A 17446-nucleotide genomic window follows, 5' to 3' on the forward strand; every position below is an offset into this window, starting at 1 on the left:
TTGTGGCTATAGCATGTATGTAACATAGACAATTTAAATTTTATTTAATTTGATATTAATCTTACCATGAATTATAATGATATACTGCAATCTCTTGCAGCTACGCAAAGTGTCATAATTAGTAAAGACACCTAATTCAGGTGCACATTTAAAAATGCAAGGACATGGTCACCTCTGCCAGAGACCAGATGGTCAAAGCTGGTCCCCTTCCTTGGCTGTAATATCTCCACAATGATGTTCCACTAAATTTTGGACAGACATACAAAGATTTATCCAAACAACTGGAGGTTTCTTCTTCTATAAGAATAACATTTAGATAAATCATTTTAAGTGAAAAGTTAAATTCAAAAAAGGCTTAAGAATTTGTGGCAGTTTCCCTTTTTTACCAGGTTGCTAATCAATTCTTGTTTGCAGCAGTTATATTTTTTTAGTATAGTACTTTAATACTTCAGGATCAGTGTTTAATAAGACCATAAAAAGATTATAGAAAAACAACTCACAGATAGCTATATTTGATCAATAAATAGTGGTTTATTTAAACAACAGGTATGGCTTATATACAAGTGCATTGTCTGTTAAAACAACAACAAAATTAAACCAAACAAGTGGAGCTAAATGTACAATCCATGGTTTTTACATTCATTCAAATCTCCAGTCAAAGAGATTTTGAGTCGTTCGACTGAGAGAAGCAAAACCTGAAATATGCGCACTGGGAACTTGATGTTCTTTTACTAGACTTAATAGCCAGGTTCAAAACAAGTCTCACCAGTCCACACTAAGATTTATGATCCTTCATCTTGTGGACACTGGATGCCTCCACAGATGTTCTATTTACAAGTCCAAATCAATCTGTCTTTGTTTTTTCTTTTTTTGTTTGTTTTTTTTTTTTTTTTTGCTTTTCCAACAATGAATATCTGCCAATCTACCCTGTCGCTGGTGCTTACATTGCTTTTACTGAGCGTCATCTCAAACTTACTCCAAATAAAGACAAGCTACGTGCATACTATAGCACTGTAGTCTCTCGCCTCAGCACTGAAACAGCTGCATGGCAGAAAGTGGAAGTAACAGATCTCACAGGAGACACTGGTTGTGTTGTGCTGTGTCACTGACTACACTGGTGTTTTATGGGATTTTGGAAATACACAGTTTAAATTCTGCAATATGCACACTGAAATGGATACCGACATTCACAGACAATAACAACTCTCGAGTTACATGAGGCTACAGACCACTGCAGTCAACACGCTCTCAGATGCCAAACGTTTCTCATGAAAACCAACATCAAGGCCCTCCCCTACCCCCACCCCATGTGGATCTATTGCAAAAGTGTACAGGTAACTAGCAATTTCCCTTTTTTTTTTGTTTTTTTAAATTGTAAAGACATCAACTCTGCCACCATATGATTGCAGTTCATTGTGCTTCGAGGTGCAACATACACACCAAATGTCTGACATTAAACAAATATATGAATATCTAATGTGGTGAAAAGGGTAAAATACTACCCTAAACAACTGGGTCCAAGTAGCATTTCAGAATCAACTGCAGGTAGATTTGCTCAATCATTTATAAACCCAAAGACATGCAGCTTTTTGGATGAGTACATAGACTTTGAGTTTTGGTGAGTAAAGTACCTGTAAGGTTCTTTATAGGTGTATGGTAACAGAGTCAAATAGGTGTGGTGATGCCTTTGACACCGTAACAGTTCACCAATAGTCCCTGGATATATGATCTATTGAGTTTTATCACATTTGAAATGACAAGACATCATTCAGTAGGCTCGAAAGTTTTACAGTACTGTGTAGTTATTATTATTATCATCATTATTACCATTGGTATTATTAATCATTATTGTGAGGCTTTTTGTAAACAGTGGCATATCCATCATCACACATCCTTTTTTAGTCAAGTATTATAAGCTCAAATGTAAGAATTATTACAACGCTCAAGTTACACATGTATTCAAGTCAAGTATCCTGCTGTCCACAGATGGACATGGGCTTTGGAAGAAAAGTGCTTCCCTAAGAAATACTCAATAAGTTTATGTATTTATAAGGGTATTTTCTAATTGCCATTTTGACAAGTGTATAGTATTTTCAATTTAAGGTAAGCTTAGTTTGTGTAGCTGTATGAAAACACTGATGTACATTAACTATGTTAATGCTATATGATTTGAATGCAACAACAGTTCACAATCACATCAGACATTTTGGAGTCTGTAGGTTTCATTTTTAAAAATAGCCTTTTTTCTTTTTTTTATGGTTTTGTTAACGCCTCCACAATAATGTGCATGCTTTGTCCCCCTCTGCACAAATAAAGTGCCACAAATACTGTAAGAATAAAGCATAGCTCTGTACAATAAGGGCACACCATTGGAGACTCTCCACATAAGACCTTGAATTTAAAAAACAAATCTGAGTCAAGGCCAAAAGCTAGTTATCCACTTACTAACATGATCACATTTACCAAAAAATTGCACCCCAGAAATTTCATAGGCTGAAATTAAATTTGGAAAACTAAAGTTTGATCAGATACTTTCCAACTGCTTATACGATAATCTTTTTGTGCTGACAAAAGCAGATAGCCTCCATTTCATCTGACTTCTAACCAATCAAAAGGTGACAGCTTTCAGTCTTCTTCTGTATTTAAGAATAATTTAATAGCGTATTGTCAGGTATTTCCCCAAATAGGTAAATACTGTACTAACATTTTGGCACTATGTCTACATTTACTTTTGGTCAGGGTAGTTTTTGGCTTGCATATATGAAAAAAAAAAAAATCCAATTTGGATTGTTTATCATTAAAATGGAAAAAAGTATTTTGCAACATTCAGAATTTTTTTTCTCCATATAAGTAAGGCGACATTTATTGATTTATTGTATAAATATGTAAGATGAACATTTTATTTGAGCAAAAGTACCACTGATTTTTTTTGTTTGCTTTTAGCATCATTGCATTTCTTCACCAGTGCTGATGACATGTCTCAATGATTGTGGGTATTGTCTTCAAAATGACAGACAGTGATTTCCCCATTCGTTTACATCTGAGTAGTTCTTACGCTGGTGATATCCAGAAGTTATTGTCACATTGTCACAAACCAGCCTGTGGCACTCTGTCATTTTTGTGTAGTCACATTTATTGGCTAAATGCACGAAGACGGGAGGAAGGTGGAGGGATATTGAGAAATGTAAAGCAGCTCCGTAAGACAAATCTTTTCTACTCCAGGGGGGAACAGTCTTCATGAATTACCTGAAGTCTGAGCAGGACAGTTAGTCCCCCACCCCCACCCCCCACACCGTTGCCACCTCCTCCAGCGGTGTTAATATGGGTGGCTGCCTCTTGGTGCAACACTTAAAGCTTCATTTTCTGTCTGCAGCACTGAATCACGACGACAATGTACTGTTGACGGTGCTGTTTTCTGTGCTGGTACTCTCTCTGCCCATGATAGAGAGGACACCAGAGTCTATGGGGGAGGACACAGAGTCCATTAAAGAGGAGAGAGGTGCTGCTTCTGTGCATGCTGAATCTGTGATGGAACTTGGTACTGAATCCAAGACGAGGGAAACTGCTGATTCTGGTACAATGTCTGTGACAGTCAGCGTAGTTGATTCTGGTGTTGAGGTATTCACAATGTCTGTGACAGGGAGAACAGCAGGAGGCGCTGCAGTCTTTACCGTATGCGTTAAAGGGGGAGTGGAAGAGTCTGCTGAGGTCAAATGGCCTGAATCAATAGGTGGGGGAGGTGTAGATGTTGGTGAAACAGTATCTGGACTTGGGGGAGAAGAGGAATGAGTTGAGAGATCTTTAACACAAGGAGAGGTAGAATCTAACTGGGGCAACTGAGAGTCTCTAATGTAAGGAGTTGATCCATCTACTATTTCTAACTGGATGGGAATGCCAGAATTTGGGGTTATGGAAGGTGGAGGGTCTGTCACAGGAACAGGAGACGGAGAGAGACTGTCATGTATAGATGGAGAAGGGCTGTCTGCTAAAGTGGCATGAGCATCCTCAAGCAAAGGTGGATCAGACTTTGTGATGACTGTGTCGGCGTCATCGCCTACTGGGTTAGGAGACTCTAATGTAGAGATAGGTGGAGGCTCAATGACAGGTGTTGTACAGACCAATACAGAGGTGAGCACAGTTTGGGGGATAGAGGAAGAGTCCAGTGAAGCAGCAGGGTTTGAGTCATCTTCACTTGCAAGGGAAGGAACCATTTTATTTATTTCAGTGGAGTTACGATCGGTCAGTGTTTCAATGGAATTCAGGACTATTGCAGAAGTTTCTTCAGCATCAGATAAAAGTGGGTCTGTAACCGATGGAGCTTTGTGTAAGGGACTGGAAGACAGCAGGTGCTCTTTAGTAGCATGTATTGCACCATCTTTACTCACGGCTGTTATAGGGGTTGGGGAGGAAGATGAAAGTGAACAACCATTGGGGTCTTTGGGCTCAGGTTCGCCAGGGTGCACCTCCATAAACATGGCTGCTGACACATCTCCTGGCAATGCAGCAGTTATGTCGACACCTGAAGAAGCGGTAGAGTCCATGGTTGACACCACCGTGGCGGCTGCCTCATGGAGTGGCGTGTCATGCACTCTGGTGTAATCCCTGCTGCTCTCAGACTGGTGCAGCAAGAGGCGCTGTTCTCCAGGTTTCCTTGGGGGAAGCAAAGGTTGGCGAGTGTAGCTCTCACCATCAGCCAGGGTCTCAGGGAGGGCTTGGTAGCGTGTCTCCGGCAACAGGAGAATGCAAATGATGCAAATGAGGGTGCAACAGGCAAAAATGATGTGGTGAAGAAAGTAGCCCTTCTGATTGTGTAGTTCCATGATGGGTGCAGTGAGCATACCAAAGCCAGCGCTGGCTAGCACCAATCCCAGACCACCACCCCTATGAGCAGACAGAAAGTGTTAAACACCTAGTAGCATGTAGGCATGTTCACACATAATTTAAAACTACATTTAAATGCTGATATCTCCAACAGTTAAGACACGTCAAGTCCTAGATATTTACCTTAATCACATAAATTTCCATGTATAATTCTGACCTGTTGTATTATCAGACAGCAGCAGAGAGTGCTGCAGTTCCACCAAACCTTACTCTCAACGTAATTCATTTCTCTCCTGTAATTGCCTACATTAACCACCAGATGGAGCTCTGGAAGCACTTTCATCAAAACAAAACCTATTAAATAACCCCACCCAATTAACATTAAGAGTAGCATCGTATTCTCAAAGGAGATGGATAATTTGCACAAGGTCTGGATTATATTGACTCTAAACCATGGCATTGTTTTCTTCAGCTCACTCATTTCATTACATCATGTAACAGGAGGTGGCGCTGTTAATTAATCTGCTGGATGTGCTGTCATGACAACAATAATACCTGTGATGACACTGTGGTGAAAATCCACCACAATATCAAATGCATTACAGAAATATTAAATGCAACAAAACAAAATGTTAAAAAGAAGTCTTAAAAATTTCAGGAACTAGTCAAACTCATTACTTTTACACCTTTGTTTTGCAAAAACACTGTTTCCAAAGTGAAACCCTCTACTCCCACCCTCTGATGATAGAGTCAGTAGATTTACCTGATCACAGTGGGAGTGATCTCAGCACAGAAGAAGATGCTCAGGTTGCTGACTGCGTGGGAGGAGAACATACCGATGATGGAAAAGGCAATGGAGAAGTTCTTTTTCAGCGTATCTGATTTATCTGCTGACAAAGCAGGAGAGACACATAGCAGTTTTCACTCAGCAGTCTTTGTAATTAGTAAAAGGATATCAGTGTCATTTATAGGGGATTGGGGAACATATTTTTCTTGTATGCTTTTCTGACATTTTTATTACTATCATTTGCATCAAGCATTATTCTTTAAAATGAGACAATAAAATATTAAAAGACAGGGAAACGAGTTTTATAAGATATTGTACTTTTTGTGAAAAAAAAAAAAATCTGGTTCAAATGATTTATTTGAAACTGATTCAGTGACTTGATTTCTATAGCTTATCAAATTTGAGTAGGTTAAGCACCACTAAAATATTTATCCATTCTTTAAGCAAAATACTTTGGAAATATCTGAGGGAAGCAATAAAAACAAGTAAAATAGAACAGATTTTAAATTAAAATTACCTCAACTGTGCAATATGATAAACATGTTATATTACTCAGGCACAAAGGAACTTGGAGTTTTATAAACTGGATCATGAAGTCATGCAGGCCTTTTATGGTTTTGTGATGGTACAATATAATTTTCTAGCTGCACCAAGACATCCTCCTGGTAAAGTGGCAATAAACTCGGTCAAAGACAATGGAATGCCTTTCAACACAAATGTTTATTGTGATGACTTACTGAGAAATAGGCTTACCAATAAAAGCCAGTTTAATCCTAAAATGAGTTGAATACAGAGCATTATGAATAAGACATGTAGAGGAGTGCATGGAGATCAGAGGGGACTGCTCTGTAATCAGTGCTTGCTTCCCACAGGAGCTCAATGTAGAGAGAAATGGAGAACAGTGCTCTCAGTAACAAAGAGCCTCAGCATCGTCAAAAGGAAGGGGATAAATATGTGAAAAGATTGTCATAATTACATCTAGGACCTTATTATAAGTGTCTGCAGGGCTAGTACAGGCCAAATGCAACTTCATTTCCAAACCTCTGCAGGAAAATGCAGCAACCTAAATGGTTGGATTCATGGTTTAAAACAATGCAAATATCACAGTGGAAAAAATGAAACTCATACATGATTAGTGGGACATCTAGAATATTCAATTACTGATCACTTCTTCCAACTCAAACATTATCAGCAAACACAAGTAAAAGGACTATAAACAAACAGATGAACATACCAATATTCAGGTGATAACTGTACTTCCCCAGCACTAGAAAATTAAAGAGATTGACACGAGTGAGAAAAATCATTACAAACACTCCAACAAGATATTCAAACCAGATATGCACAGATGTTGAGTTAAGCTTGTTAATAGTGTCATAACACAAGCAGTTTCAGAGAGAACATGACACAAGTGATGACTCTGGTTAAACATTAAATCTAGCTTTGGTTGAAACTGAACAAAACTGGGATGTACTGTTTTCATCAACTAGAGGACTTTTGGTACTTATTGACTACACCAGCACAATCATGTTTTGTTAGCTAAAACCCAGCTTACAGCAAATATGTTTGACATATGAGGGAGATAAGAGATAAAAACTACCAAAGGCCAGAATGTTTCTCATCAGAGGGCGGCCAGTGCATTTGGACTTGTGACAAACAGAGATCACATTTTTATAAAGCATGATTTACAAATAATGATGCAAGTATTTTCTCTAATACTTTCAAGTGTTGCAGTTTGTAATAAAGAGTGTGACAGAGTGGAGACATGTACCAGGACTCTATACCAGCTAAATGGAGTTCAGCCATCAATAATTTATTTATCTGTGTTTTTACTACTGTGACATGTCAAAAAGAATTAAAAATGGCTTATTGAATGTTAGGTGGACATCTGAGTCCCTATGAAGACTCTTGTCAAATAGTAGCTGAATTACAAACTCCCAACCAAACACAACTTTATAAGTTTTTGTATTCTGTTAATTACATAATTCAAGTAGCTGCAGTGAACTGCCTTGAACATCTGACAGAATAAGATTGTTAGCGCGTGTGTGGAAACATTATAGACATGATTCCTAAAGGTAAAGGTAAGTAGTCTGAATAATATTATGAAAAGATAAGATATGTGGGAAAGACGAGCCGGATCACAGAAAATGTAGTCTGCCGTTTAACTGACACCAAGTGTAGGGACAAAATTATCCTTAAGAATTCACAGATTGCATTTTGTGGACTGAAACACACTGACATTGTAGGTAGTTGTTTACAAACTGATGTATACACTCCTGTTTGTGCAGTGAGCCTTGCAATCCATTATGTTTGTAATGACTCTAGAGATTATTTGCACTGGGATTACAAGCATTAGACTACAAACAGGGGAAGAAATAGTGTGCAACTATCTTTTCTGGAAGTCATTTATCAGTAAAAATAATTTTTTAAAAACATTTTTTTTACCTGCAAACTGGAAAAATAAGAGTGACAGGATAAGGAAAAAGACATTTCTTTCATTTTCTTGGATTAGTTAACACTGCAGCCACTTCAAGTTGGCGAGCTTTTGAAGTCTCAGTAACTGATTCCAAAGTTTTTATTTCAGGTTATTTGTGCCCTAAGAAAATACACTTTACATTAAATCGGCTTAATTAAGCTAAATAAATACCCAAATTTTCATTTAACTTGTTGGAGGTATAATTATTGTTATATGTGAGAAAATGCCATCAATAGAAACAGCAGGTGTTAGCAATCTTTCTTGGCCCGAATTACCACCGTTTATCATCAAAGTATTTCATTTTTGCTAATCCTATTCTAATAGATAAAAGGAAAGTTACATGCTGGAATATGTAAGTCCAGGTTTAAGACAAGCCAGGTTTTTCTTTAGCTTATACACTCTAAGCTAAAATAAGCTAAGCTACTAACTTGCTGCCTGTAGCTTTATATCTGACCAAACCAGCTGCATTTTACTCATCAAAAAATGTATAGAAAGAAAATAGCTCTCTATCTAAAAATGTTAAATGAGCAATTTAATATAACAGGTCATGATAAGCAATCTCTAAATTTATTCTAAATTTCATCAATACTTAGCTTAGTACTCACAGTTGAGCAGACCCAGCTGCAGCAGTGAAGCCAGGGCAGTGACTATCATGAACATAAGAAGGCCACCTCGTCGGCCCATCAGGCCTACAGCTGGGCACAGGGCAATGCATGAGGTCACTGCAATGCCTGCCATTGTGTAATAGTCTGCATAGAAGCTGTGGAACATAGTGGTTTCCTGGGTATCCTGATCCATCATGCTGCGAGCAAAGCAGTGGTGGATCCCATAACCTGTTAGCCTGGGTGAAAAGGTACAAAAGGATAAGCAGCTAGCTTAAGGCAAAGGGGAAAACACACACAATGCAGTGGCTAAACAAAAGAATATTTGATTTGAGTCAGCAGTAACACAGAAAATATAAACGTTCCAAACAATTCAAACAAAAGCTGGGAGGAGAGGGAAGAGAAACAATTTAATATCATCTGTTGGCTCTTGTGTAAGTCCATGTCACAAAACTGCACAGACATAAACACGGAGTTGATGGCACAGAACACACCTCACAGGCACATACAAAAATACAAGCAAGCACTCACATCCTCTCTTCCTGGTTGTCTAATGTTTCCTAACGACAAAACTCATGAAAAATTTACGCTGACTGAGGGAGTCAGGGACACCGTGCACTGAAGCAGATATAAAGCTGGGTCTGCTGAGCTACAGATGAGGCTTCAGATGGAGAGACGAGGAGAGGGGAGATCCCATCGGAGATGAAAACAAAGAGCAACCAATCAGGAAGTGAGGGCTAAAGATCAATGATGTATTGAACTTGCAAGTTGATGGTGGTCTCTAGAATGCACAAAATGGTGCAACTGACTGGCATTGCCCACACATGCATACAAGCATGCATTCCTGTTTTTTTTCTCCACGTTTTCAGGTGCAACTTGAAATAAATGTCCTGCTGGGTTTCTGGGTTTCACCAATACATGAAAGTAATACTTACGAGTTGACACATAGAACAACAATGTTCTTCCATAGGTTCCTTGTCCCCACCATTTTCACGATGCATGTCTTTTTGGGTTTCTTTTGAAGAGCTCTTTGTAGTTCTAGAAACAAACAAACCATGTTAAAACTCAAAAGATGCTCTTAAAGAAGGTGCATTTACATTATGTTACAACACCACAATATTACATGTACAATACACTGCCTGGCCAAAAATAAAGTCGCCAACTGGATTTAACTAAGCAAAAAGGACATACTAAGGAAAGTCCTCGATACCCTATACAATTTTCGAAACTATAGATGGGGGAAAAAAAATTTCTTTAAATCATAGTTAGAACACCACAAAAACAGCACAGCCCAAACAATACAACAAAAATATATTAATAAATATATGATTTAAATGGTCAGATAAATTATTTTAAAGATCTATTAGCTCTGCAAAGATATATTTTTCTGACAAAAAATATCAAAACTAGAAAAACTTAAACCACTAGTTAATGTATTTATTAACATAAATAACAATAAGTGTCCTTTTCCTCACAATACTTGAGAAGAGCTCAAGTAACAATGGAACAAACTAGTTAGGATCATTTTTAACTAGATTAATTTAAAAAAAACGTAAAGATTAACTAAATGTTTTTGTCTACAGCCTACATTAATATCTAACTCTAATCCAAGGTGGGATCAGTGAGTGGCAGCTTTGTGTGATTAATTTTAAGTCTGGTCACGGAGCAAAGGTGAGCATCTGCTGCTCTAAATGTTTGGTGAAATCAGATCAAAGAAAAACAACAGTAGAACTCAGGGCTATGTTTAAAAGTGAAAGTAAGACCATTTCCACACGCCCAATGTGAAGGGAATTTAAGGGATTGGGACTGAACAGTTGTGTAGCCATTAGAAAACCACTCATCAGTGAAGCTAGGGAGCACAAAGACTGGACTCTAGAGCAATGGAAGAAGGTCATAATGAGTCCAGATTTACCCAGTTCCAGAATGATGGGAGCATCAGAGTAAGAACAGACACAGAAGAAGTGATGCAGCCATCATGCCTTGTGCCTACTGTACAAGCCTATGGGAGCAGTGCTGTGATCTAGCGTTGCTGCAGTTGCTTAGGTCTAGGTTCAGCAACATTATGTGGCCTAAGAATGAGGTCAGCTGGCTACCTGATTATACTGAATGAGCAGGTTATTCCATAAATGGATTTTTTTTCTTCTCAGTTGGCATGGGCATATTCCAAGATGACAATGCCAGAATTCATCAGGCTCAATTTGTGAAAGAGCGGTTCAGGGAGCATGAAACGTCATTTTTACACATGGATTGGCCAGCGCATCCCCATCTTTGGGATGTGCTGGAGAAGGTTTTTTAAGCAGTGGTCAGACTCATTATCATCAACACAAGATATTAGTGAAAACTTAATGGATGGAAATAAATCTTGTGACATTGCAGAAGCTTTTTGAAACAATGCCACAGCGAATGTGTGCCAGAATCAAAGCTAAGTGCAGTCCAACAATGAATATTAGTGTGTGACCCTTTGTTTAATTGAATTTTTTTTAATAAATTTTGTTTTTCTCTTTTGTTTTTTTTTTCTTTTGGCCAGGTAGTGTATATTGGCTGCAAGCATTAATACATTTCCACATGCCAGGGCTGAATATTTAGAAGAGTTTCAGCTATCTGAGTATTTGAATATATTTAAGATGGGAGAGAGAAAATGCAACAACCCAACAACTCAAATCTTTTAAACTGTACAAAATCTACGAGCTCTTGAAACTGTTTTTTTTTCAGCTTAAGGGTAAAATTATGTAGATTTCTTTTCTTTACCTTATTATAAACTCATCAATGGACCTGTACAACAAAGCAGGTTCAACATATCCAGCATATATTCTGGTTAATCGCCTCAACTATGCCCTACAATATAGATTTCACTAAATTATAATCAAAAATGTTAGTTATCAGCTCTGTGAGTTAACCCAGGTTTTTTGCATCTAGATAAATGCCTGTTTATGTAAAGAAGGAGGCCATGCAATGGACTTGTTATCTGTCCAGGGTGTTAATTGCCTCACGCTTGATAATTGTTAGGAAACGGTCCAGCTCTCCCTGTGACCCTGCATTGGAATAAGCAGATACAGAGTGGATGGATGAATGTGAAAAAGGTGGTGTGGACACCAGATCACCATTTAGTTGCATGAATTGCTCTCGTACTTAATGAGCAAATGTGACTTTTATTACAACTGTGTATCTCAAGCAGTATGTCGCAGATTCTTTTTTTTTTTTTTTTTGGTCTATCTATTTATGTAGGAAATACATTTAAGAGCAGCAGAAGCATGCTTATACTTATACAGAAATCTTTACTGTTCCAAATTGCAAATGTTATTTGTGACCGTTACCGTTACCTGGTTAGCATCTATGGTCCAAATGATGACAGCCCTGCATTTTTTCAGAATATATTTCTCACTCTGTCCACATTACAATGTATGTACAATATTGGTGGTGATTTTAATTGTGCTTTAGTGACCTCAAAAGATAGCTTCAATAATCTCTGCTCACATACAGACAAGGAAATATTTAGATTTGGTTGAAATATGGAGGGAACAACATCCAGATACTATTGAATATTCCTGTTCCTAGTAAACATATGACATATAGAAATGGAAACAATTTAGTATGTTGGAACAAGATTTTTGCACTACACACAACTGACTGAAAGCAACTGAATTGCAAATTATGAGAACCACATATAAATAAGTTATCCATGGACAAAGTTGCATTTAAATTTAATGTGGTTAAAACAGTCAAGGAGAAAAATATGGTAAACTATTGGCCTGGCGAATAAGGAAACAGTCAGACAGGAAAATCCACAGCGTCAAGACACCTGCAGGCGGGGTGATTTTAGAACAGACAATAACACATTTAGGAATTTTTACAAGTCCTTGTATACATCATAGTGTTTAAATGATTTACAGTCAAAATTCCTATTTAGATCGGTTAAAGTTCCAGACTGTTAGGTTTTAGTTGTCTAGTAAGTTAATTAACTTTTAAGACATTTAACACAATGGATCTGAACAGGAATATACATATATAAAATCTCATTTAAGTAATTTGTTGCATACTCTGTCCAAATCCTAATCTTGTTTAAAAAAAAACAAATTTAAAAATAAGTTTCAGCCTCAGACTTATTTTTAGAGAAAATGTGGAAGAGAAACTTCCTCTGAGTCCATAATTATTTATGTATTTATTTTAATTTTCACAAAGAATTAATTGTTCTGTAGGTGGATGGTGATAGACTCTGATTAAAAAAGGCTCTCTTTGGTACTATTGGACTATTTTATTATATAGTTTGAAAGAGCAGAAAGGGGATCAGACCGAGGGAGTGATGTGCAGCAAAGGGGCCCAGGCTGGGTTTTGAACCTGGGCCATCTGCTTGAGGAGCTGTAGCCTCTGCAGATTAGCCAGCTGCACAGCCAGTTCAGCTAAATGCTGTCTCAGGAACCACCTTAAAGACACCCAAAAAAAAACAAACAAAAAAAAAAACCCCCCCCACAGAATTCAGTCAGGAAATTGCTAAGCCACTAGTGCTACCTTTTAGTACAAGTCCTTGGACAAAATGTTCACTATAATTACAATGGTCAGCATGGTGCAGTGTATAGATGGACGTGTGTACAACATCTTGTAGCACAACTTCAGTCTGCCTCGACATTCTGGAGGTAGTCTGAGACAGGTTTGCAAAGAATTTCTCAAAACCTTTTAAAAGTTTGGAAAAACACAAACCAGAACTACAGTTTTGTTTAGAAAAGCTTTTCTATTGCTGCTATGTCATGTCCTTTCTTCTCAGGGAAGCACTCTGCTCTCACTCAAGTGTACTCTGTTGTTTTCCCGCAATAACTGGCATCCTATCAGATTACAGAGCAAAACTTTTTTTTATGTGAGACTTCTGTAGGGATCCCTTTGATAAGTTGTCAATCCAAATACAAGGTAAAATAGAACACAAGTTAAATAATTCCAGAATTTTCCCTTAATATTTCTATGTGGGTTTGCTTTCTCTAATTCAAGTTATTAAAGATTTATGACGGTCGAAGTGCTTTGATGAGTCAAGTACAACCCTGCTTTATTTCAACCACACAAAATTCCATAGAAATTTTTAATGAGAAGTTTACAACCTATACAATAAACACCCTGCTGCTTTGTAAGGGAGGTCTGACAGTGCACACCAGTGTTCCTGAGCGAGAAATGTCCCTGCCCTACAGGTGATATGTGACACAGCACCTAGTGGATGTTATGGTATCAGACTGCAGGTTGCCATAGCAACACATCTCTACTGTACTTTGTCGTTGACTCAGAAATATGACAGCACTCCACACCACCCCCTCAAGGTTATGTCTGGCTGAAAAACTCAGTCTTTCCAGTGATTTCTTGGCAAAGCGTCAAGCTGCTGAGTAAAATTATTCCTTCTTTAGATCTGTGATTATCATTCAGCTGAATTGAAAAGATGGCGTAATCAGTGCTTCACATGCATCACTCATGTGTAAGTGCTAGAACTCCTCTTCTGTAGCAGCAATAAGAGCATTCAATGCTCAACAATGAACTTAAAAGTAAGAAAATGTACTGTTGGGGAAAGCCTATCACTATAAACACAAGACAGGATAAATTAAAACCTATGGCAATGTGTTCTACCCTACATGCTGAATCAACACACACCCTATGAATTCTCAAACAGTACAGTCAGTTTCACGCACTTCTTATTTTTCAAAGTAATGATAACCACACTAACTAATCAGACAACAGAAACAGAAAGAAATTACCATGATAGTCCTGCTGTAGCTCAATGCAAATGTGATCTTCTATGACAACAACATAATTCAGTCTACTTTGGCCCTGCCAGGTCTCCTGTGTGCACACAGTTACCTGAGGTCAAAGTGTTTGACCTGCAGCCGTCTACAATCTGACCATTGTCGAGTCAGCTCATGTTCACCCACCCAGGAAATAATGAAATTAATGAATGTCTGAGAGTGTCATAATGTAATGTTCAACACCCACTGCAGCCTCTTTAGTGGCATGTTGCTATGGTAACTAGACAGGAAATCGACATAACCTTGTCAATCTGTCTAATTTAGGAAAAGGAAAGGAAAGCACAGCTGGAGAAACAAATGCGTTTCAAACAGTGAACAGCAAATGTATAAAGGTGACAACATAAAGTGTATAAGTTCAATACTACACATTATCAACACATCAAAATGGGGAAGAAAAATACAGAAGTTATTCTGATTTCTGTAAAGTTGACATTGACACAAGTTCATCACCTGTGAGGATGTTATCTGCATCAAGCTCCATGTTGACTTTATTCTTCTTTGCGATGTGTCCCATGATCCATTTGGAGCGGCAGTACTGCTGAGTGGCCAGCAGCCAACGCAATGACTCAGGGAAGATCCTGTCAAAAAGATGGGGGATGGCCTCATTAATATGATATTAAAAAAGGAATCACAATGGAAAGAGTCCTTCTGCTGAAAGACTGAGATCTCACTTAGCTAGAAGTGCTATGGTGCATCTTTATTTAATCTATTATTAAAGATGAAGGCTTCTTTCTTGCCTGTGTTCTACCTCTCCACCAAGTTTTATGAAATTTGATTTGCATTTTTTTTTTTTTTTTTTGTGACATAATGAACCTTCATATCTCCCATGGCTGTCACCATGGCAAAGAAACATGTCAACACTGAAGAAAAGTGCAGGATTAATCTTTGCTATGGTGTAGCTTTACAGTCATTTCCACAATTACTTCATTAATTCAGCTTTTGCCTATAACCTAAGTTTGGTTTAATCAAGAAACTAAACATGGCCCCATTCTTTTTAAACTAAAGGCCAAGTGGAGCTTTCATGCATTTGTATATCTAGGTAGTGTGTGTATGGCTGTGTGTAGATCAATGCAACAGAATGTAACACCAATGGCCACATGGCTAGATTGAAAAATAAATAAATAAAAAAAGCCCTGAACCACTAAGTTTAGGTTTAATATTAGGTAATATTTCTAAAAGACGGCATATGCCAAAAGGTTTCACCTCCAAACTGCTGAGGTGTGAGGATCATAATTAACATTACCTCTGAAGGCACATTGATTGATTGATTGATTGATTGATTGATTGATTGATTGATTGATTGATTGATTGATTGATTGATTGATTGATTGATTGATTGATTGATTGATGTGCTTTATTTCGAGCAGACAAAACAAAAGTATGTTCTACTATCAGAGTAGGAGTACTGAATTATTTTACCAAAAATATAAATAAATAAAAAGTACAAATCCAAATATATGCAAGAAATAAACTTTGGAAAACTAATTACAGACTATCTAGCATGAAAAGGAGCAGGATGAAGTCCGCGACCCCCCTCCCCTTACTAGTCACAATACTGTGTCCCACACAAATGAAAGACCGGTATTATTGTTTGATCAGATTTGTGCTTTGAAATACTTTTATTTCTTAATCAAAAAGGTGGTGCACCACCACACCTGTAGTTTCACATCATATGGAATGCTGATTGACAGTGGAGGAAGGTAAACAAGTTAATTTACTCAGGTACAATCATAAGATTGCACTATACTTATGTATTCCACTTTCATGGTAAATATATGGAAACATCTATAAATGCTGATTGTTCCAAACCTTTGTCTTTTACACATACAGATCCCAGCTACCTCACACAATAATGGCACGTTAAAATAAATAGTAGAAAAACCACAAGTAGATTTTGTTGGAACGTTAGTAAAAGCATAACAGAAGTCAGAGCAAGACATTGAATTTAGCTGGAAATTCTTTGCTGGGAAATGTACTCATATTCTCTCCAAAAGATGTTAAAATCTTCCAAAGCATTTAGGTTTAATTGAGACTACAGAAAAACTGGCCATTGTAGATAATAATTTATACCACTTTTTTAAAAACATCAGATTCAAACAGTAACAAAAACACATAGCTCAGTACCTTATCACAGCACATTGCTAAAGTGTTTTTCTTACCAAATGTAGGACAGCATAAGCAGCAGGGGACAGATGATGACAGCTTGAAGTACCTGCCAGTCACGACAGAGGTACGCCACACCGGGCAGGAGGAGCTGACCACCCAAAACCACAAAATTGGCCACCATTGTCATGGAAAACCGCCATCCTGGCAGGCACAGCTCAATCCCTGGCAGACAGAAAAAACAGGTGAGAGATTAAAAAAAAAAAGTCTGCATTAGTTGTTGCGTGAAAACACAGAAAGGACCCAAAAGGTTTTTGGCTTAGTATATAAAGAAGATTGAAATAATATAAATTGGCTTTCAGGCAGACAACTGTCAGACCTCTCTGTGGTATAGATGGTTGACCAGACTGGAGAACCTAAAACAAACTAGTTAGAACTGATTTGTTTATTGGGCAGTTTAAAAAAACATGTTAAATTTACCAGATCCAACAACAGAAGAAACTTCCAGTGACATTACAATAGTCAAAACCAACACAACATAAATTATGTAAAGACATTTGGGTTATCATAATCATCATATCATAATGTGTTTACTGTGGTCCCTCAAGAGGAGTTTTATAGTAGTATCTCATTATTCATTTTAAAATAATAAGATCACAGTTGATGATTCAGCCACTAAAACAGGACACGCCAGACAAGGTGAGGTAGACAGGCCAGAACAAAGATCCTGACAATGCTATTTTGAAAGAAAAGACACATCTGACACAACAAAATACTTACAAATAACGACTCCCACTGTATTAAATACACATTTAAACACTTTGCCTGTTGCCACACTTTTAAAACTTACAATGAAACCACTGCAATGTGAGAAAATAGGAAA

At 37.6% G+C, this 17446-nt stretch overlaps 1 protein-coding gene across 2 annotated transcripts in view; it reads right to left on the minus strand.

The window, feature by feature from the left end:
- Positions 1-511: 511 nt before the first annotated feature.
- LOC121644192 (solute carrier family 22 member 23-like) overlaps positions 512-17446 on the minus strand; it is a 38906-nt gene continuing 21971 nt past the window's right edge. Inside the window, exons 4-10 of one of the 2 annotated variants that reach the window (XM_041991965.1) lie at positions 16620-16788; positions 14911-15038; positions 9622-9724; positions 8690-8925; positions 6843-6875; positions 5585-5708; positions 512-4881 (exon numbers count right to left, since the gene is read on the minus strand). In XM_041991965.1, the coding sequence (XP_041847899.1) occupies positions 3381-4881; positions 5585-5708; positions 6843-6875; positions 8690-8925; positions 9622-9724; positions 14911-15038; positions 16620-16788 (2294 nt within the window). In that variant the 3' untranslated portion in view covers positions 512-3380. Of the gene's footprint in view, positions 4882-5584; positions 5712-6842; positions 6876-8689; positions 8926-9621; positions 9725-14910; positions 15039-16619; positions 16789-17446 lie in introns of both variants that reach the window. The other variant, XM_041991964.1, reaches the window with a different exon arrangement.

Source organism: Melanotaenia boesemani, chromosome 8 (genome assembly GCF_017639745.1).
Source record: "Melanotaenia boesemani isolate fMelBoe1 chromosome 8, fMelBoe1.pri, whole genome shotgun sequence".
Taxonomy (NCBI): Eukaryota; Metazoa; Chordata; class Actinopteri; order Atheriniformes; family Melanotaeniidae; genus Melanotaenia; species Melanotaenia boesemani.